General features: G+C 35.4%; 4 protein-coding genes across 6 annotated transcripts in view; 3 read left to right on the top strand and 1 right to left on the bottom strand.

The window, feature by feature from the left end:
- The window catches only part of LOC108973740 (putative gustatory receptor 28b), an 11,843-nt gene extending 5,104 nt beyond the window's left edge, over positions 1 to 6,739 (top strand). The window contains exons 2-4 of the mRNA XM_018941200.1: positions 5,474 to 5,872; positions 5,944 to 6,102; positions 6,192 to 6,739. Coding sequence (XP_018796745.1) covers positions 5,474 to 5,872; positions 5,944 to 6,102; positions 6,192 to 6,335 — 702 coding nt within the window. The 3' untranslated portion in view covers positions 6,336 to 6,739. The remainder of the gene's footprint in view (positions 1 to 5,473; positions 5,873 to 5,943; positions 6,103 to 6,191) is intronic.
- Positions 6,740 to 7,163: 424 nt separating this feature from the next.
- Positions 7,164 to 9,342, top strand: LOC108973650 (putative gustatory receptor 28a). Its single transcript, XM_018941042.1, has 4 exons — positions 7,164 to 8,074; positions 8,177 to 8,479; positions 8,556 to 9,179; positions 9,235 to 9,342. The coding sequence occupies exons 1-4, from the start codon at positions 7,658 to 7,660 to the stop codon at positions 9,340 to 9,342; spliced, it is 1,452 nt and encodes a 483-aa protein (XP_018796587.1). The 5' UTR covers positions 7,164 to 7,657.
- A 1,478-nt stretch (positions 9,343 to 10,820) lies between these two features.
- On the top strand, positions 10,821 to 13,216 carry LOC108973674 (U2 small nuclear ribonucleoprotein auxiliary factor 35 kDa subunit-related protein 2). 3 transcript variants are annotated; one of them, XM_018941079.1, is made up of 7 exons: positions 10,821 to 10,883; positions 10,960 to 11,048; positions 11,115 to 11,832; positions 11,896 to 11,999; positions 12,179 to 12,323; positions 12,381 to 12,834; positions 12,901 to 13,216. In XM_018941079.1, exons 1-6 carry the CDS (start codon positions 10,870 to 10,872, stop codon positions 12,829 to 12,831), a joined length of 1,521 nt encoding a protein of 506 aa, XP_018796624.1. In that variant the 5' UTR covers positions 10,821 to 10,869; the 3' UTR covers positions 12,832 to 12,834; positions 12,901 to 13,216. The 3 variants fall into 3 exon arrangements, with proteins under 3 accessions (XP_018796624.1, XP_018796625.1, XP_018796626.1); XM_018941080.1 differs by having other exon boundaries at positions 12,898 to 13,216; XM_018941081.1 differs by lacking the exons at positions 12,381 to 12,834; positions 12,901 to 13,216 and having other exon boundaries at positions 11,896 to 12,049; positions 12,179 to 12,268.
- A 612-nt stretch (positions 13,217 to 13,828) lies between these two features.
- LOC108973734 overlaps positions 13,829 to 22,753 on the bottom strand; it is a 16,655-nt gene continuing 7,730 nt past the window's right edge. Inside the window, exon 3 of the mRNA XM_018941190.1 lies at positions 13,829 to 14,601. Within this exon, the coding sequence (XP_018796735.1) occupies positions 14,039 to 14,601 (563 nt within the window). The 3' untranslated portion in view covers positions 13,829 to 14,038. The remainder of the gene's footprint in view (positions 14,602 to 22,753) is intronic.

The following is a 22,753-nucleotide window of genomic DNA, read 5'->3' as shown; positions in this document are numbered from 1 at the left end:
TTTACTCAAGTTACAGCTTGCACGGACGGACGGACAGACAGACATCCGGATTTCAACTCTACTCGTCACCCTGATCACTTTGGTATATATAACCCCATATCTGACTCTTTTAGTTTTAGGACTTACAAACAACCGTTATGTGAACAAAACTATAAAATTTATTGAACCAATCGTTACAATTCTTGAAAAACTTTCAAAATAGGCTTCTTCTGCGTCGATGCATCGCTGCCAGTTCGATTTCTAAGCATTGAAGACGTCACGAAAGGCATTCTCCGGAATAGTCTAGAGAGCCGAGGTGCATGCTGTCTGGATCCCCTCTATCGTCTCAAAATGCTTGCCTTTCATGGGTTTTTTCAGGCAAAAAAAAGTCGGGGGGAGCCACACCTGGGCTGTAGGGCTGCGGGAGCGTCGTGATGCCGACCATGCTTACTGTTCACAAGAAAGGCGGTGTGAGCCGGACCGTTGTCATGGTGCAACTCCCAATCGGCAGCGATGTCCAGACGGTGCGCGCACGCTCCGAAGTACAGTCGAGGTGGAAGAAAATCAGTCCTATTACTTTCCATACACACCCTGTATCTAAGAAGATCGTGTGATAATATCAAGTCGATCCGTCCAATTATTTTCGGAAATTTTCCTCACAGACTCTGAAAACGAGTTTTGAGAGCCGATTTTACTAAGTTAAAAAAATCATACAAGTACACTCATATCTCCGAAACTATTTGCGATATACTTTAAAAACGTAGTCATATCTGGGTGGTGAGAGGTTCTTATCTGAACCGCTTTTGAAGTTTTTCAAAACTAAATTTTTGGAAGTTTAGAATCGATTAACATAGTGGAGATTCCCCTCAAACTCTACAACAACGTCGACTGCTGCATGTGTTAAAGAGTTGTCTTAACTTCAATGTCTATAAAAATTCCTAGAAAGGCAATTCCTCTTTACATTTTCTTTACTTTGCAATACTTATAAATTAATAACCATTAAATAGTTTAAAAGCCATCAATCATAACTCTATAAATTTTAAAGCACACAAATGTCATTCATTTGCACACAAAGTACAGCCATAGGGCTAGTATAAATACCACAAACGATGCGTCGTAACGGCTTAGTGTCCGCAAAGGAAATTAAATCGCTCACTGCTCGTACAGCATGCACTTTTGGAAGGAACTCTTCAGCCCGAGTGATGACATTGGTGCTGCACAAACACTAATCTGGTTCAACTTCATGCTCGGCTTAACGCCATTTCGCCTACGGGCGGGCGATGGCGGCCAACAGCGCACGTTACACATCAGCCAGCTGGGCTATTTGAATACGCTGCTGCAAGTGATTTTCTTCATGTACTGCTTCATACATTCGCTGGCCGAGCAGGCGTCCATTGTGGGCTTCTTCTTCAAATCGGAGATTTCACAAATCGGCGACACCTTGCAGAAATTCATCGGGCTGCTGGGCATGTTAACCCTGTTCGGCATTAGTTTGAGTGAATGTCGCGTTATAGTTTCGTTATGTAATACTATCGGTTTGGTGGATCGACGTTTTCACAATCTCGGTGTGGCCTTCAATTATCAATATATTATGAAATTGACACATTTGAAAATGTTCTTGGTGATCACATTGAATGTTTCGTACATGTCCAGTTGCTTTTGGATGCTCTTTCACAATGATATTTGGCCGACATTCCAAGCGATGATTACCTTCTTCATGCCGCATGTCTTCTTATTAAGTGTTGTTGTGTTATTTTCCACGTTTCTGTTTCGTTTGCAGCAACATTTCGGTTTAATCAACAAGGTGAGCGAACGGGCATTCGAATTTTGAGCACTTTGTAAGCATATCCGTATACATATGTATATGGACTGGTATTTGTCGTTCTATGCTCGAAATGAGCAATTTAATTAGTTAATAAATTTGCTCTATATTTGTATTGATTATAAATGTGAATATCGATGATAGCGAAGTATGACACTAATATAAAAACAAAGATTAAATTGCACACCATTAACCATAACCATTTGATGAACTTATTGTATACCATTTATACCACAAGGGTACCATAACTTTGTTCAAATAACGGATATTTTCAATAGTCGACCATAATCGTAAAGGTAAGCCGAGTGTCACCTCGACAAATGTCATGACGCACTTAGACCTGAACGTTTCACCGTCAGGTAAAATATACAAGTTTCGACCATGTTATACTTCAGCCTTCTCAGAGAATTTAATTTTTTTAAATGCAAAAGATCTTTCAAAACTTTCACATAGACTCAATGCACGTCTGGAAAATGAACAGTATGCTAGGAGCTTTGAGAAATATTATAGGTATTTATTTAAGAGTAATTCAACGAGGTTTTGGTCAGTAGGTTCAACACAGACTTTAGATAAGAAAACTAAAAACGAATTCTACGCCACTTTTACAGCTGATGCCTTCGTATCTTCAATACCAAAGACTTTGGATAGGAAAACTAAAAACGACAGCTGATTCTTTGTGTCTCCAATGTGGAAGATTTTGGACAAAACAACATAGGAATTCTACAGATCCTCTTTGGAAAGGAAATCTAAAAACGAATTATACTTCGTTTCGACAACTGATTCATTCGTTTATCTGTTATTCAATGCCGAAGACTTTAGATAACAAAACTAAGAACGAATTCTACTTCGTTTTAACAGCTGATTCTATCGTTTGTCTGTTTTTCAAGATTGAAGGCTTGGCTAAGGAAACTAAAAACCAATTCTACTTCGTTTTAAATGCTGATGCTTTCTATTCTCTGTTTTATAACGCCAAAAAGGTTGGATAAGAAATCTAAAAACGAATTATACTTCGTTTCGATAACTGATTCTTTCGTTTATCTGTTTATTCAATGCCGAAGACTTGGCTAAGAAAACTAAAAACCAATTATACTTCGTTTTAACAGCTGATACTTTCTATTCTCTGTTTCTCTAATGCCAAAGAGTTTAAATAACAAAACCAAAAACAAATTATATTTTGTTTCGACAACTGATTCTTTCGTTTTTCTGTTTCTTCAATGCCAAAGACTTGGGATAAGAAATTTAAAAACGAATTCTACTTTCTTTCGACAGTTGTTCCTTTATTTCACTGAATCGAAGAAAAAATTATATTCGTGTCTAGGCTTTCTTTACTTTCTCCAGCAAAAATTGGAAACACTCAGCCAACGATCTATTGGACCGGCACGAACACTGTCCTCCCTCATTTGTATTTATTTAAGCTATTAGTTTTACTATTCTGTTTTTAAGTGCGCCCCGTACTTATCAGCACTAGATGGGTGCTTGCACATTTTCAGGGAATTTAATTTCACTTTCATTTAGTCACAACTTCTAGGCCGAAGGGCTCACATACTTTTACTACACACGACGGAAATGTTTCGCCGTTTTTGGAACGGTTTACGCAATTTGAGACATGACTTTCGAAATCCTATAAATATTTACGCGAGTTTACGTGTCGTTTTCCTATTCGCATACTTTTTTGGCCTAACGCCATATCATATCATAATATCGTCCAAGACGCGAAGGCACATCTTGTGTACTTCGGCCTACGGTTATTTCGCCATGGTGTGTCGTTTCATCTTTCTACATGTCAATATAATGTATAGTATTCTGCACAAACACACGGTCATCGATTACTTCTTCACAACGAATATTTCGCACTTCACAGACTCAATGCAGAAATACAATGGCGTCGCCGGTAATGTGATTGCGATGGGCTTTTGCTTCGTGCAACGCAAGAGACTGTGTACACTCATTAGGCGCATGCATAGAATCGAAGAGCGTTTTTTCAATGCGGGCGTGTCGTTTATGCAGAAATATGTAGCAACGCATACGAATCGCTTTACTTTGGCTATATTTGCCTTAACTATTTTCTACTTTCAATTGAGTATGTTCGGTATATTGGCGCGCAACAACATATATATAAGCCTTCCGGCAGCGGTCTCATACTACGCGCCACATTTGCTCGTTTGTGGCTTAGTACAATTGTATTATGCCATTATTTATAAGCTGACGCAATATTTTCGCGCCTTGAATAAAGTTGAGTATTTATGCGAAAACCGGAGGAGAATTGCATGAGCTATGCCAGCAATGAATGAACTATCGGAGAAAATTTCTTTTTATCTGTTTTACTATATGCTTTAGAGTGATATTCAACCAACAAAGATAGCAATACACACTTTTATTTCTAACTTATCAACCTATCAACAGTTGGGTGGAACGGAAAAAGGAAAAAAAAAATTGAAAGCCGAAAAAACGAACTGTTTCACCGAAGATTAGACCGAAAGGATTAACATTCAACTGATGATAATGGATTCTTCATACAAAGAACGCAACTATAGAATAATGAGATCAATCTGAAATGGTCATATGCTACATTCCGAACTCTAGTTCGCGGTTTGGTAAAATATTGGAAGTTCTGATAAAAAGAGCGACTGGCATTAAAATATATGTATATACAGGATTTGTCCGGAAAGTAATAGAACTGATTTTCTTCCGTCGCGACTGTACTTCGAAGCGTATGCACACCGACTTGATTCGGTAGAAGGCGTTCCTAACTAACGACTGGCTGTTGTCTCCGAGCACTTGGAGAGGCAGGACAAACATTTTCGCGCGACGTGTTTCTGTGAGAGCAGGGCAGAAGTACGCGATTAAATTCTGTGTAAAACTGGGTAAATCTGCGACAAAAACGTTTGATCAATCAGGCTTACCCAGAAGTTGCTGTAGTTAGAAGTGGTGTGTTTCGGTGGCATCAGGCCTTTTTGGTGGCCCGTGAAGAGGTCGCTGATGAAGACCGGAAGAATGAGCAAATCCAAAGTGAGAATGATGCTCATTGTCTTTTTTGACATCATAGGCATCGTCCACCATGAATTGATTCCACCTGGACAAACCGTCAACGCCAACTTTTACGTGGAAGTCCTCAAGAGACACAAACGGTGGACTCTTCCATCGGGTCCGACAAGACAAGGCCGACACCCCAACGCTTCCGCAGACTTTCTTGCCTGATGCTAATGCTTTCCATAACGCTTCAATGCGCTGATTCGACGCGAAAGGAGCCTATTTTGAAAGATTTTAAAGAATTGAAACGATTGGTTCTATAATTTTATTTAAATCGAATCTGTCCAATTACTTTCCGGACAAACCCTATATGTATATTACGAGCTGAAAACAGTATAATAAAAAAAGTAGAGCTTAGAATCAAATTGGGCTATTGAACGATTTCTAATTTGAGTCAACAAGTAGCTTGAAATCCCTTTACCTAATGTTATATAAGTTATAGTTATCAGATGTTTATGAATTTGACCTAATCAGGCTGATTTAGCCACAACTCTTAAATTTCTTCTTAATTGTAATTAAGCGTTTCTGTTTACTCATCGAAGAGTGTGCCTCTAAATCATGTTGTCTAAATGTACAACTGACATAACCTCAACTTTGAAATTGGGTATTCTCCAGCTGTAAATAATTTGCCTTCCTTTTCAGGTTTTAAAGAATCTCGCACATCAATGGGACAATGGCATTGTCAAACCTTTGCCGAAGCAACACTCACTACAATGTTTGGACTCTTTCTCCATGTACACCATAGTCACAAATAATCCTTGCGAGATTATACAGGAATCTATGGAAATACATCATATGATTTGTGATGCCGCATCAACGGCAAATAAATATTTCACCTATCAACTACTAACCATCATTTCGATTGCATTTTTGATCATCGTTTTTGATGCCTACTATGTGCTCGAGACATTGCTGGGCAAATCGGCGCACGAAAGCAAATTCAAGACTGTGGAATTCGTGACTTTCTTTTCATGTCAAATGATTTTGTATCTCATTGCGATCATATCCATTGTGGAGGGCAGTAATAGGGCTATTAAAAAGGTGGATAGTAATACTAATAGACATTCAGACGCAAAAAAGTGCTTACTATCTTCATTTTAATTCTCTTACAGAGCGAAAAAACCGGTGGCATTGTGCACTCACTACTCAATAAGGCAAAAAATGCTGAATTAAAGGAGAAGTTGCAGCAGTTTTCTTTGCAATTGTTGCATTTGAAAATCCATTTTACCGCCGCTGGACTCTTCAACATCGACCGCACGCTTTATTTCACGGTAGGTCAAAAGAAATACTGTTATTGTCATTATCCTAATACCTTTGCAAAGCCGTTAAAATATGAGTATATAACTAATCTTAATTGCAGATAAGTGGCGCACTCACCACCTACTTAATTATACTTCTACAATTCACGAATTCTAATCCACCCGAACACCCGTTCGTGCCGATGGAAGAGAACGATACAATGCCAATAAGGAGTCTCGTCTCGAATTTAACAATTGGTGGATAAAGCAGACGTTTTAATGCTATTTAAAGTATTTTTCAAATACTCATAAGTTATATATTGTAAAATTTACCTATATATATATATATGTATGTATGCTATTTATGTATCTCTTGTGTATTTAATGTCAGAGATTTGTGAGGCACGTTTCTATAAGTATGTATGTAATTATTGAAATATATTCAGAAACTTCGAGGGTTTACGAACGATTGAAATGCAAACGAACGTGCAAGCGATATTATGAGTTATATATTTAGATTCTTTGTTATATCTCGATGTGATGGAAATGCAGACTTTAATTGTTTAACATTTTTGTTAAGCATAAAGGAATTGTTTTAGATACATATACATATATGTATGTATAGTGAGTTTTTTAGAAACAGTAAATAAAGTACAATTGTGAACGAGCAACCGATACATATGTGTGTAGGTATGATTACAAGTAAACTTTATGTCATGATAATTAATAAAAGAGCTAAAATATTGAATTTTATCAAAACTCGATTTTTTTACTATAAAACGATTTACAAACAAAAAAGTTTTTCATACAAGAACTTGATTTTCATCGATTAGTTTGTATGGCAGCTACATATGTATATGCTATAGTGGTCCGACATCGATGGTTCCGACAAATGAACAGGCTCTTGGGGAGCAAATGACATACATATGCAAATTTTCAGATCGATAACTCAAAAACTGAGATACTAATTCGCGTACATAGACAGACGGACATGACTAAATTCAGTTAACTTGTGTTTATATGTATATATAAAACATTTTTAAAGAAAATAATAAACAATAGTATTTAAATAATTCAATTTGACTTACATGAATGTGTGTATATGTATATGATCGTATTCCTCATTACTTTTGTTGGTTCAAATTGTGTCACAATCCAATAGTCATTTGTTATATTGATAGCAACTGTAGCTTATTACGGCTATAACGAGCCATCATTCACTTCGATTACGGGCAATGTCCTTTTAACGCGTTGTAGCATGTAAACTCCTTTGACCGCGCTACCTTACACTAATCATATTTGTGGAATTGAAAGTCAGCGCGGCACTCCTACACATCCCCGATCAACCGATACTTCATCAATGACGCGTCAATACAACAATAACTTCAAACAATATTTATACAATTAAACTGAAAGGACATGCCAAGACACTCGGAAGTATTTCAGTGACAATATGGAATTTCGCGACAGTAATCAACAAGTGCGCGACGCTTACGGACGTTTACAAAGCATTTTATTATTGTCTTCCGGTTGACATTGACCTATAAAAGGTGGTTATTTGAGAACGCGTTACGGACACAAATTGTATATGTGCATACATATCTACACATATAATCACTGTGCGCTCATACTAAAGGGAAAGGAACGGCTTGATAATACAGTACACTTTCATAAAACTTTCATAATGGTCTGGCAGTTTTTAAAACATTTAACGCAATCGGATAGCATTTTACAGTCACTTCGACCGTTAGCATATATTTCACTGATTGGTTTGGCACCATTTCGTTTGAGTGTTAGCAAGGAAGTGACCACTTCGGCCTTTTCTCTTGCTGCTGGCATTTTGCACTTTTTTTTCTATGTGCTATGTTTTTTTCTATCGCTACGCGAAGGAGACTCCATCATTAGCTACTTCTTCCAGACAAGCGTAACGCGTTTGGGCGATGCAACACTCTCTTTAAGTGGCATAATAGCAATGGTCATGATTTTTAGTTCAATTTTCTTTAAGGTAAGAGAATTATGAGAAGAACAACCTTAGTATAACACATTTTATTGCTAAATATATGTACTATATATATGCACATATATATAAATTGGTGTATACTTACAGCGCAATTTACTGCTTACAATCATACAAAACTGTTTAGTGGTGGATGGGATATTTTTGCGTTTGGGACTAAAGCTTGATTATCGCAAAATACTGATGTATTCATTTGTTACTTCGCTAGGATTATTGTTGTTCAACTTCGTTTACTTATTGGTCAGTTATATGCTATTGCGTTCGGCAGAGATATGGCCATCATTTGTAGTTTTTACCACATTCGCCTTGCCACATTTAAATATCAGCATTATGGTCTTCAAATTTCTATGCACCACTCATCTGACACGTACGCGTTTTAGAATGATGAATGCGGTACATAACTGTTTATACAAATACACTTTACTTCTACATATTTCACACATTAAACATATATTTTGTCCACTTATAGGTGCTGCAGGATATACTCGACTCATGTATTGAGGAGCGCGATGCAGTTGAGCTCTCACCAATGCACTCAGTAATACATTTACATAGTACCAATAATATTACATCACGGCATGCCCCATCGGTTATTAAACCCACAGCTACGCCACGCACTCGTTACAGCGTCACTTCTCTTGTACGTCGCAATCCTGAAGGAGCGCTCAAACAAGTCAGCAATGTGCATAATTTACTTTGTGACATATGTTGCACAATCGAGGATTACTTTAATTATCCAATGCTAGCTATTATAGCTATTTCATTCCTATTTATTCTATTTGATGACTTTTACATATTGGAAGCGGTCATCACGCCAAGTCGTGTTGACAAATTTGAAGCCGATGAATTCTTTGCATTTTTCATTACGCAAATGTTGTGGTATGTGGTGATAATATTGTTAATTGTTGAGGGTAGCAGCAAAACCATTAAGGAAAGCAATAAAACAGCAGCTATTGTACATAAAATACTAAACATATCTGAGGAATCGGCCGTACATGATCGTCTGTTGCGTTTATCGTTGCAATTGTCACATAGACGAGTTGTGTTCACAGCCGCCGGACTATTTAATTTGGATCGTACGTTAATATTTACAGTGAGTATAACTGAATATTCGAATTAATGTAAAACTTATATTCTCTCACCTGCAGATTTGTGGCGCTGCAACTTGCTACCTCATAATTCTCATACAATTTCGCTATAATCCGGCACACTGGGATCGTTTAAATACGTCATCCGGTACAGTTTTAGCTTCATAATGTAATGTGCCTAAAGAAGAAATGAAACAACGTACAAATCGGTATACTTATGTGTGAACAATATTGAATTTTAAATATATTTAATTGTAAACATTTATTATATTTATATTTGCGAATTTGTACACACACTTCCACGCAATTTATTCTAAAATAAAGAATATACCTTTGCTTTCAATGTCAACGGATGCATCCGAAATGATTCAAGCAACGTATTTTATTTGAAATAGTTTTACTGCATGTACTAGTCATCTCTACAAAATGAAATACGCACCATTTAACCATATGTAAATAGCAGCGATAAATTTTCAGTCTTATATTATTTTTAGTAACACTTGATAATTAATTTATACCGTAAAATTTAAATTTTCACAACCACACTCAATTTTTACCCTTAAACTGTTGAAATTTCGCGAAAGCTTATTTATTTGACACCTCATTTGGCATCTAATTATTCCCGTTTCCGTTATGTTTCGTATATTCCAAGCCGTTTGGTTGCCAACTTCTGAAATAAAAAAAAGCACCAAAACAAACGTTTCTTGACAAAGAAAAACTAGTGTCAGAAAACGTGTACACGTTCTCTGCTAGTGTTTTAATGTATTTGTGTTTCTGTTCTTTTCATAAAACATTTGAAGCGTAAATCAAAAAATTTAACAGCACAAAGTTTTGATTGCTCATTACTAATTTCTTAGACCAAAATTTATTCGTACATTCCATTGATTATTTGTATAAAATTTATGCTCAGACTACTCGAGAGAAAGGTTTTGCGGAAGATTTATGGTATATTAAGTTTGCCACGAGGTTTGGAAGGAAAAGTCTAAAGTTGGATTGCCTTGGTCCATGAAGAATTGTGTAAAAATATCGCGTAAATAAATAAAGTTTTCTATTCTAGTAGTCCGATTAAACAAATTAAAAAAGTCTCATTAACTCCATAAAATATAAACAAAAGGATAATTGACCCCAAATGTAAGCAAAGGTGGATGACTTCGCTAATGGTAAGTAAAGATTGGGGACATGGCTAATGTAAACTAAAGTCCTTCACCTTACAAAATGTAAACAAATGCGTCATTGACCTCTCAAATGTAAACAAAGGCTGTTGACTTCGCCAATTATAACCAAGGGTGGTGGACTTGGCTAAATATAAACAAAGGGGTCATTGACCACATAAAATATAAAAAAGGAGTAGCTGACCTCTTAACACAAAAATCGGAACACTCTAAAAAGTTAACGATTCTTCTAGTTATGTTTAAAAATATGATATATTTGAAAATATTTTACTTTCTTTGATAATTGCAAGGTGCTAGAAAACGTAAGGTTCGGTTTCACCCGAACTTAACCTTCCTTACGTGTTGATAATAATATCACCTTATATAATATATGATAGACGTTCTCTGTGGCAACTATGTTAAACCTGCGTTTTTATTAATTTTACTGTTTAGAGCGCCGTCTATGCTTTCAAATATGCAATAAATATGAATCAGCTGACTTTTACAGCTGTGAAGAATTCGTCTAAAAGAATTATTTAAAAAAATGCCGGGTAAAAGGTAAATTGCATTTAAAATTTTTTATTTATTTAATTAAACAAAAGCATTATTTTTCACTAAATTAATACATAATTAGGAGACCGTGGCGAAAGGAATTAAAAAAACAACAACGAAAACGCAAAAGACAAAATGTTGCCATCACACGCGATCGACTGTTGGAAGAAGGTATGTAAATGCCTGTAAATAAATTGATATGGAACGTAATTTAATTAAAACTATTTTAATGCATAGAAGAAGCAAGGAAACTCAAAGATTGTGCCTATCAACAGTTTTTAAAACAGCAAGAGCTGCTTGAAGCGCAGAAATTACGTGAAATTGAAAGATTGCATGACGCAGAAGAAGAAGCTTGGCTTAGGCGTGATCTATTAGCTCATCGTCAGTTCCGAATACAACAACAGCAACGTGCCGCAGCGGAAGTTGCTATACGCGTAAAGCAAGAAAAGGAGTTGATAGCGAAGTTAGCAGAGGAGCAACAGCGACATGTTGAACGTGAAAAGCGTGAAGCGGCCGCTACTGTTGAATTTGAAGAAATAATGAAGTGTATGGAAAGATTTCTCAATAATGGGGGTGAGCCGCCGCCCGAACTACGTCGTGTGGTAGAATCACGACCCGGACAGAAGTTATGTGCCTTATATGAACGAACAAATTGCTGCCGTTATGGACCGTCTTGCATTAACAATCATCGTCGACCATTACTCTCCAATATCATTGTGGTGCGTCACTTCTTTATGCATCCCCTGTTGGAAGAGGAAAACGAACACCCGGAATATGCAAATGCTGATGGCAACCTAGAGTTAAGTGAACAGGATTTATCTGAAGCTTACAATGAATTCTTTGAAGATGTTGTGCCGGAATTCGAAGTGTTCGGCTATATACAGAATTTTAGGGCAATACGAAATACATTGCGGCACTTGCGAGGACATGTATTTGTCGAGTATATGGAGGAAAGGTGAGTCTTATTGACATGATATTTCTTAATTTATTGTTTTGTTTATTTTTTTTTTATATGAAGATCTGCTCTAAAGACTTTTATAAAGCTACAAGGACGTTATTATGCTGGAAAACAACTAAATGTTGAATTTGCAAACATACAGACGTGGCGTAGTGCAATTTGTGGTACGTGAAGCAAAACAGCTAAAGTCGCCATGTTAGGATGGTAGCCTTTTGTATCCTTTTGTAAAGAAAAATTACCGTACATCTTATGCAAATACTGCATAACAATATTGTTTATTCAAACACGCTTATATTACTAATTTTTCCTTAACACTATTTCTATTTTATTTTTTAAACAAAAGGTTTATCACATTCGCGTAAATGCCTCAACGGCAACAAATGTCATTATTTACATTTGTTTAATAATCCAGACAATAAGTACAATACACCAATGGTTATTAATAGAACACCCAGTATTAAAGCATATATGGCCACGCCGTTGCTAAGGTATTTAGTAAAAAAATTAACCCAAAGCATTGCTAAAGTATTTGCCACATTTTGCAGCTGGAATGCGGTGACAGCAAGCGATGTGAAGCAAAGCTCGCGCAATTGGCGTTGGTCTGAGAGCCCTGAAGTGGAGATTTCAGCAGCGAGAGATGCGTTGGAGACTAATAAGACCAAAACTAGCAACACAAAACGCAGTAGTGAAGTTGAAGATATCGATCACATGAACGTTGAGCAAACTAGTGTCAAGAGTCATAGTGATAATAACAAAAAGCATAAACGACAAAAACATAAACATGAACGCGATAAAGCGCATAAGAAGCATAAAAGGAGGCGTGCGGACAGTTCCGACAGCGTTAATAGTGAAGATGAACGTCGTGATAAACGCCAGAGTAAGCAACGAGCAACTTATAACGATGACAGCAATAAGCATAGACGATCCACTGTAGAGGCTCATAAAAAAATATTAAACAGAGATAAAAGCCGAAGCCGCTCAAAATACAAGAGATAAAAGGTACAACTTTGTTTTTTTCTGTTTTAAATAAAATATGTTAAAAGTTTTGTTTTTATCAACAAGTAGTTTAAAAAAAGGGAATAAGAGAAAAACAATATCGACAATTTCGTGAGCTTGATAGCTCAGCACCGTAATATTTATTATTTAGTTGATAACTGATGACACCAGTACACGTAAATACAAAAGCGTATGCAGCAAAAGTTAAAAGTTGCTTCCGCTTTGGTAAACGTTTGGACTTAATTATAAGCACTGAATGACAGTAACTTGGCTTCCAACTAGATGCTTTGTCCTGGCTGCATTGTAGTTGTAAGGTATGATAATATAATATATTGTACTGAAATAAAATTCTAGAAATTTTCAAAATTGAGTTGTAAAAAAATTGTTGCCTACTTTTAGGAGTTTCATGTTAAACTAAGCATTTTCTAATTCTACAATTATTAAGAAACCCTAAAAATATTTTATAATAAATACAAAAAAATATATATGCATACATATATGTTCTATAATATACTATATACTTATCTATATATATACATATGTATATACAATGTTTACCCACTTTGGCTGCGAAATAGTAATCACTTACATACATACAAGATTTTTATGTATGGAAAGCATCTACATTCCGTGCCAACTTACTTACATCTATTCAAAACTCTTTTAAAATCATTAGTAATACAACATCATTTTTTTTTTATTAAAATTTTATTGTTTTTTTTTTTTAATTTTTGATATTTTATTTTCGTCATTCGTTGCAGATTATTAGAAAAACTTGTGAAAATGGATTTAAAATCGTATAAATATTTTAAAACAATTAAGAAATAACAGCTTATGTAATAGACTGGCAGTAGAGTATACAAAAATTACGTTTTCCAAAATTGAATTGGTCTCATTGAAACGTCGATGAACAGAATTTCACAATTAAGCTGTTTCCAAATTTCAAGGTGATTTTGATATAAAATATACATATGTATAAATTTTTCCCACTTTGCCACAAGAATGCACACAGTAATAAATTCTAAAGTCTATTATTTGCTTTTTTTTTACCATTCTTTACAAATAAAATTAAAAACAAAAATTCGTAAAAAAGAAAAACAAAAAGAAAATATATATAATTAATTAAAAACACACACAGACAGACAATGCAGAAACGACGCAGCAACGACTGCATAGCACCGCACTCGTGCTCTAACTCGTCAACACCTTAAAGACGAATGCCTGGATTTGTGGCCGCAACATAACGCAGCAATTCATCGTTATCCTCACAGATGACAGGTTTCTCGTGATAGCAAGCGACATCGTGCCATGCAATACCATCATTGTAAACGTTGTTCAACACCGACAAGCACTGTTCCTTGGTCTGGTTGATGTCGTATTCAGCATTGTCGGGTTGGGGACGCTTCTTGTGTCCGGTTTGTGACCATGGATTGTAGCCCCAGCCTTGTGGAATGCGGTTGGTGGCTTGAATCTTCTCACGCGTTGCAGACCAGAACCAACCATACACGTTCTTGGGTTCCAAATCGGGACGATTTTCACAACCAGCAAAATCGCAGATGCGACCAGCGGTCCAAATGTAAGGCACATCGTTCTGTTGAATGACACGGAAGATCAGATTGTTCTTCTCTTGGGTCTCCAAAGCGACCAAGTCCATGCAGTATTCACGGCACAAGTTGCGGCCATCCAACCAATCGACCTTCTTGTTGGCAAGCGCTGGCACGTGGCTGCTCAAGAACATGTTGCGACCACGGTAGGAGAATTCTTTGGGACCTGCAAGCAAGTAAGAAAATTATGTTAATCATTATTTTTGTTTTCAAATTATAATTAATTTAAAAAAATATTTAATATTATTCAATTATATTAAAAAAAAAAAAAAAAATAAAATTAATTTCAAACTGTCTCTTATACACATCTATTTTTTTTATTAATTTTTTTAATTAATGTTTTTAAACGATTTTTTTAAATTTATTTTTTTTAATTTATTTTTTTTAATTAATTTTTTTGGTTAATTTTCTGATCTTTTTTTTCTTTAATTTCCTTTTTTTTTTTAAATTGTTTATTTTTCAGTATAGAGTTCAACAGCCTAATAATGCAAGAGAAAAGCTTGCCTTTGCCATATCTTATTGTAAAACCGACAGAGCACCATGACGCAAGCCCTTTTTGCCAGCGGTCCAGCCATGCCACTGCTGCAACTATTACATTGATGCCGCGCCTCCACAGCTCAGCTCATGAGCAATGCTCGGCTAGTGGATCACTATTACACAACAATCTGCCACAGAAAACTCGTAAGAGAAATAAATCATCAGTGTTCCTACAAAAAAAATTTTCAACAGGTAATAACTTGCACCTTCTTTGCTATGCTTCGCTGTTGCTGCCACTGCTAAACACTGCCGACCTGCAGATTGACGAGAAAAAATAAGCAAAATTCCAGCTCACATTGTTTATTTCGGTGCTAATATGCATTGCAAATAGCTGTGCGCCGGTTGTTAGTAGGTGTCTAAGTCGTTACTTTGGTGATTTCACCGACCAACAGCTGAGACAGCAGCAAAGCTGGCGGCTCAAATGAGTGCATAGAGACGTCACATACACAACAGCTATGTGAAATGTAAATAACAGTGCGGGCAGTGCATTGCGGCGGTGGCAACATTGTGCAAAAACTTGTTCAAATAAAAATGTAGTTTGCTGTCTTGGGATTTTTCACTTACTTTGCTTTTTTCTTTATTTTTTTACTTTATCATTCTCGACAAATATCTGAAGCAAAGTGAAGTAAGATATGAGAGTTTCCACATGCGATCATCAGTGAATTTTTTACAAAAAGGTACGTACTTAAAATAACATTTATGGGAGGAATTTTGTAATTTAAGCAAACAACAATATCAGTAGTGTGATATTAATATATTATAGCCATGTTGGTGTGTCTAACACCTAATATTGTAGAAATAATAATGTTGTAAAGACTATAGGCCTTCTTGCAACATATAAAGTACCAATTACTTACTAGAACCTATGTTTAGCAGAAATACACTTACTACAGTAATAGAGTACACACGTTAAGTTCCCTTACCATATATTTTTTATACCCTGAAGAGGGTATATTTACGGAACTAGTACTTCAACTTTATAGATATCGTTCTAAAGTTTTGGGCACCTCCTTTTCTCCAAAGGAAGCTGCTTATTTATCGGAATCATTGATGTCGGACCACTATAGCATATAGCTGCAATACAAATTGAGCGCACAAAATCAGGTACTTCTTTGGAAAACTTTTGTATTTGACTAGATATCTTCACATTTAGCATAGATTTAACGACAACGCTACAATCTACAAATATATTGTGCAGATCGAACTACTATAGCACAGAGTTGACATACAGACACACCAACTGAGTTTTCAAAATCAAAATAAAGATCTTTTTTTACCCTTCTGCTAAAATAAATGTACCTGTTAAAGGTACAATAGCTTTGGTGTTGTAAAAGCAAACGCTTCTCTCGTTTTTTCCTCAAATTTCTGCAAAAGTGCTTCAGTTTGCTGCAATTTACTCTCGGTTGAATCAACTTTTATATTAAACCCATCACCAACAGCTGCATAGTTCACAGCAATCAAACTTTTTAGCTGCAATTTGAATAAAATTTCGTTTCTTCTCTCACTCATGATGCTATTGAATGAATGAATTGCGGAAACGTTATAGGAAAACTAAAATTTCCAACTAAAGCTGGTGAAAGGATAATATCAAATAAAATGTGCAATGTTCACTTTCTATTATGCAGTCGTTGCAAGTTTTTGCTTTAATTATTGGCATTAAACCACGCTTGCCGCATTTAATTTCCCCATCATTGTCATTGCAAGTAAAAAAGAAGAAGCGCTTTTATTAGAAAATTACCATTTTTCAGAGCGCCAATCACATTCAGTATATGCAAGCTGTTGCAATCTCATCGAAAAATAAAGAAATCAAGATTTGTGTGAAATTTGAGCGTACAAAAAATTAAGGAAATGTTTTCGAAAGCTTTTATTTCATAAATCGGAAATATTCTCCCAAAAAAAAGTAGTTGCTTATGGCTTATACTCGCTGCTTTCATATGATGGTTAACTCAATGCTTTTGACTGGTAGATTTCCTCACAACCGCCTCAATAAAAGCTAACATAGCTTGATTGTCTTTAACAGCAAATAAAAGCTTAAGGATTTGGCTTGGGTTGCCGGTTCATTCAATCAATTATACAGTTATATGCAAATATTCACCTTCAGAATGAATACCGCGTATATTTGCGTTGCATGTATTTCTGATTGTTGTCGCTGTTGGCATTAAATTGCCATGTAATTACCACGCTGAAACGATTTATTCGTAACTGATACATCTGCTTCATCATCATTGGCGCATCATTTAATATCTTTGTAATTTTAAGCTTCTTACGCTGCCACTTTTATTGCCTGTTCTTCTTACAATATTTATCTGCTGTTATCTGCACACAATAATCTTCGTGGATGTAGGTCAAGGCGATTGAAACTGATAAATTTGTACAAACCAGTTGCAGATTGCTTCTTAAATGCATATACATTTATATGGGTATGTAAGAAATTGCGAACAACAAGCTTGTGCCACTGCGCATGCCATGCAACTGCTTAAACAAAAGACTTAAGCAACGAACTTGCTGGCTGCTAGAATAATTGTTAATTAGTTAAAGGGAAACTGACTGGCGTGCAAAAACTAATAATTGCTGGTTTTTATCTATGCAAATATGTCTGTATGTGTGTGCTTAAGCATCTATGCGCTCATTTGAATCTTCATAGCGAATATTTCTACAGTTGCGCAACCAACTTGGCGGTACAATTAGAATTGACTACGTGCGCGCTGAGTTGCAACCTGTGTTTTTGCTTTGAAATTTTATTTTATTCTTTAACTGACGCAAATATTAGCTGCAATCTTAAACTACTTATGAAGCACTTCCACTTTTAATAAATTACCGAGCGATAATTTTCAATTAATTTTCAGATTTTCAATTTTCATTTGCCACAACTCATAAATCAGTCAAGCAATGCCGAAGTAGCGAGCAAAAACTTCGAAATCTACTCAATAGAATTGCAATAATGCGGCAGAATAGATAACTGCAGCATGTTGCAAGATACTGTTCGTGCAACTGTGGCAACAACAGCGCATACAGCGCCAAAGTTGCGCACCTAGCCGCGGCTGCGATAATGCCAAGCATTGCAACACCTCGAAGAGGAAGCATTTCAGACAAACAGCCAACAACTTAATAAATTGATGTTGCAACAGTTGTTACAATGGCGGAGAAAACGTGAGCGCTGCACAAAACTTTGCCGTTATTGTTATTTTCATTTGTATTTCCCACTGCGCTGAGTTGCTTCCCCAATTGACCCAAAAAGCATTATCTCTCTGTTGTTTTTTTTAATATGTGTTGTTGTTGTTGTCTGGCAGCAAAGGGCAACCAAAGAAGAAGCAGCAAATTGGCTATTGAGCAATTTTTTTTTTTTTTTTTTTGGAAACTGCAGTATTGCAATTGCTTGGAAACTAAGTGCTGCGCATACGTACCTGAGATGGACAGTAGTAGAGAATTCACAACAGTTGAGTGTATATAAAAGCATTAGTTAACTAAATCTGAGTTCTTTTATAAATTTTTCAAATAGCTTGTATTTCTTTTGTATGTTTGTTTATGACTTAGTAAATAATCCATGCCAAATTCCTTGATATCTCGTAAAAGAAAACGTTTCCCATGCAGATACTTGATTCCGATCGCTAAATTTGTATGGCAGCTATATGTTATAGTGCTATAATATTGATGGGCTTAAATTAACAGGTTCTTGAGGGAAAAATAAAACGTAAGCAAAATTTCAGATCGATATGTAGCTAAAAAACTGTGGGACTAGTTCGTTTATATACAGACGGGCCTGGCTAAATAGCTATTACTAAACTTTATCAGTAACCTGGACAAAAGCAGGGGTATTAAAAATGGAATTGTTATTCATCTTGATTTTAATACAAAAATATGTCAATGATTACCCGAAAGCTTCACTGTTCACTCTATTTGTATCTCCTGCATTTACAACAACACGAATAAAACGTTACATCAAATTTCACACTAGCTGCCGCCTAATACTCTTAAATTGTACAATAGCTCCATACAATAAATTTGAAATTTTACAACAAAAATGATGTTGCTACTAAAAATTTACGACTACCAGCTTTTAGTGCCGTTATATCATATCTGTATATATGATATATTAAATTCCCACATCCGGTATACATTTGCTTGCATCTGACTCGTAACGATATTGTTGAATTAATATATGACTAGTCAGCTGAGTATACCGGACAGGTGGGCAACGAAAAGTGCCTACAATGGGAAATTAAGCTCTGTTACTTTTTATTCTCAATGTTTCTACTTGACTTTTCCAAAGCACACTTTTCATAACTTGCAAAATTAAAATTAGTAAGTGCACAGATTTTTGCTTCCAATTTTTATAACAATAGCTCAGTGTTACGTGCCTAACGGTTTAAATAACTGATTGAATTATTTCAATTATCGAAATGACTTTCTATTAGCATTCTATATATTATTCCAAAATAATTTTATGCAATTTACGCTCAGCATCGCGTGTTGTTACTAATAAGAAATTTAATTATAAAAGCAGAGGATCGATGTTAGTAAAAAAATATTTTAATTAATCAAATATACAAAAATAACAAAAAAATTCTAAGCAATACTGTGCAAACCAGACATATTAGCTTAATAGCAGACACTTCGATATTCATCGAAAACCCAAAACAACAGAAAAGCTCATTTACAGTTGTAGCTGCGCTTAGCGAACGCTACAAAATCGGCGTGCTTGCGCACAAAGCGGATGTGTCGACGACTTTCTGGTTAGATAATTCTCGATTAGAACTAATTTGTATTGTTTTCTGTTGTTGTTTTTTTCGAAAGCCCGTCTTTATTTCCAATTTTATAAATGCAAATCTTCTTAAGTGTAAATCCGTGTGCCTGCTATTGTTCGTATAGCGAAGCAGTAAAAATTGAAAATAAATAGATAAAACTCGCACAGCGTGTTCTAACCTTTGTACATATGTATGTATACCACTTATATACATAAATATATAAATGCTTATATGCGCCAAAACTGGATTAAAAGCAATTTGAAAGTAAACTAGGATTTGTGGTGTGGAGTAGAGTAGGTAGGAGGTGTGCGCTTCAATCTCGTTTGCTTTCGCTGTGTGCTGCAAGCTGGCACGCGTGTTGCGTAACCACGCATGCACGTTGTCTGCATAGGTATTTATTTTATTTTTGGAGGAAATTTGTGGAGGAATTTGAAGATTTTTAAGCCAAGAAATTATGAGTTCATATGAAGCGAAGGAATATTTGAATTTTAATCCTTGCGAATAGTTGTAATATGTATTTTATATATATTTTTATACATTTTTTTATATTTATATATATATATATATGTATATATATATTTTTTCCTAAAGCAGCCAGGCCCACTTTTATTTTTTGAAACTTTAAAAATGATGATAATGATAATACTACTTATGAACTGCGAAATTTCTTCATTGATGCACTGCACTTGCTTACGAATGAGTTTGAAAATTAATATATGGGCGTGGCCAAGCTTACTTTTTCATGAAAATTATAGTTTATAGAATTAAGCTTGCAAAAATTCGGTATGTAGCAAGTAGGGTTAACTTTAAAATGAAATTGAACTAGATAAATATCGAAAAAAAATTTTGAAAATAACAAAGGAACGATTGACATGTGTTTTCTTTAATAGAGAAACAAGATTTCAGTCAGTCTATTATATTATCCTCAGCCAGTCTAATTTATTATGCATTGTCATAGCAAATGAAGCTAATAGCAAAAGTAGGCGTATTTGATGCAAAATTTTGTCTAAAGCAAACATTGATTTGAAAGACCATTTCGTATAAAGCAATGTTTTGCATACCTGTAAATATTTTGAACACTTCTTAGACTCCTACAATTTAAGAGCGTAATTAATGTTTAGTTCCACTTGGATTTAGGCGCCCTTACTAGCTTTTTCATAATTATTTCTTATTTTTTCTCCATCCAGCTCATTATTTACTTCGAAGCATTTCAGCTTTGGCAGTTTCCCCACTTTCTTGGTCCACTTTTAACCGTCAATGCAATTATGGCCGCATGCAATGACCTTCAACGGCAAAAGGTGCATCGGCATTTTTCATGCTCAAGTGCCAGCGATAGTAGAAATCAATTTCAAAACATATTAAAGGGCAAGCATTCAAATATGTCTGTTGTGTGTTACTTTTATAAGAAACGTTAAACGCAACGACAATGTGAAACTAATTAAAAATAGCGCTGACGCCACTGTCATGCCCCTCAAGTGTAGCCTCAATTGGTGAAAAAGGAGAAACGTGAAGAAAAATTGTAAAATTCGCCAAAAATTGGAGGCAATTACAATTTTTCACTTATTAAAAATGCACGGCGCATAATTACGTATGTATGTATGTAAATATGTATATATGTAAATATGTTTGTATATGTACATATATCGTTGACTGTGGTGGCGATTGTTTGGCTCGTAACCAATAAAAATTGACACGTATTCGCTGATAGCTGATGTCCAAGCATTTTTATGCACAAACATATGTATGTCTGTTTTTATGTATGTAACTGCGTGATTTAAAATAGCTGCACGTATCAACATAATTGTTGTTGTTATTATTTTTATTTTTTTTTTTTTGTGTTTTTTTCCAATAAAAACTTATAAACTGTGGCATTCAGGCAGTCAACCAAAGTTCAGGTATGTATGTTAAGCGGCCGCTATAACCACAACCACAACAACATTTAACAACAATATATTTATAAAAGCAAATATAACATAACACAACATCACTGACTCCGCCTGCAGCATCATATTTAACACCTCTGCCGTGCTGTGTAGCCTGTGTGAACGAACGCTCAAGCCGCATGCTTGACTTACTTCGTTTTGTCTTCTTTGTTGTTTTCCATATAGGCGCATTGCATTTTAACTTAAAAACGCACTCACGCCGTTTACCACTTTTACTACGCAATCTTTAACGGCACTCGTTCGGATGCGTCACATACATAAATACATATATACGTATGAATTTGTCGCGCCCGGAGCGGCACGGAAGCCGCGCGCATGCGTGACCCACATTAGCTCCTTTGGCTTTATGTAAGCGCATGCACTTTAGTGGATTGGTGTGTTGCTTGGCGTAGGTCCACAAATACGTGCAAAATATTTATTTAGCTTACTAACCGAGTGACTACTCAAGTGGCGCGTTTCGGTGGCTACACCGATAGGCAGGTGTGCGCATATACATACATATCTGTGGGTGATTTATTGTGAATGCAAATATTTGAAGCTGTAATTTAGCTATTTTATCAGTGAATTTCAGAATTAAATTTTTTAATATCCCAAATGTTAATTTAATTTTGTTGTAATGTAAACAATTTTTTAAAGCATAGTTTGTTCACTATGGATATCAATAGAGTGGAGTATAAGGTGAACTAAAGTATAAACTTATGTTTGGCATACTTTGTATTGGTTTTTTGTAATGTTAAACTTCAAATTGCTGAAGTGCATCTTTTTCTGCTTTTGGCGAATTAAAAAGAAACATTTCCTTTGTAGGAAACTCTCCACTTGAGTCGTATTTAAAGCTATAACTGTAATTTATTTGGTGAGAGAGCTAAAGTGAGAAGACGAAACATCCCTCACCAAGGTTGTGCGCTGGGGAATAGCAATTTTTTCTCTTTTGTGTTAAATATATATTTTTTTAAATAAACTCTAAACTCGAGTTTTTTGCAAAAAGAGAAGGTACTTTATGTACATTTTTTATGTTAACTTTTTTTCTTGTTTTCGAAAACTTTTCTATTTGTTTTACTTTTCAGTGAAATTAATTTTATTTATTTTTTATTTT

Source organism: Bactrocera latifrons, unplaced genomic scaffold (genome assembly GCF_001853355.1).
Source record: "Bactrocera latifrons isolate USDA-ARS-PBARC rearing strain unplaced genomic scaffold, ASM185335v1 scaffold_5, whole genome shotgun sequence".
In the NCBI taxonomy this organism is placed as follows: Eukaryota; Metazoa; Arthropoda; class Insecta; order Diptera; family Tephritidae; genus Bactrocera; species Bactrocera latifrons.
Note: the sequence above shows the minus strand (reverse complement) of the source record. Positions and strands in the feature narration are given on the sequence as shown.

Bases quoted from the DNA above. Each gene is read 5' to 3' on its own strand.
- LOC108973650 (XM_018941042.1), top strand. From the start codon at position 7,658: ATGTGCATACATATCTACACATATAATCACTGTGCGCTCATACTAAAG. The intron at 8,480-8,555 runs GTACATAACTGT...GTCCACTTATAG, and splicing joins GTTTTAGAATGATGAATGCG to GTGCTGCAGGATATACTCGA. The intron at 9,180-9,234 runs GTGAGTATAACT...TCTCACCTGCAG, and splicing joins ATCGTACGTTAATATTTACA to ATTTGTGGCGCTGCAACTTG.
- LOC108973674 (XM_018941079.1), top strand. The intron at 11,049-11,114 runs GTATGTAAATGC...TTTAATGCATAG, and splicing joins CGATCGACTGTTGGAAGAAG to AAGAAGCAAGGAAACTCAAA. The intron at 11,833-11,895 runs GTGAGTCTTATT...TTTTATATGAAG, and splicing joins GTCGAGTATATGGAGGAAAG to ATCTGCTCTAAAGACTTTTA.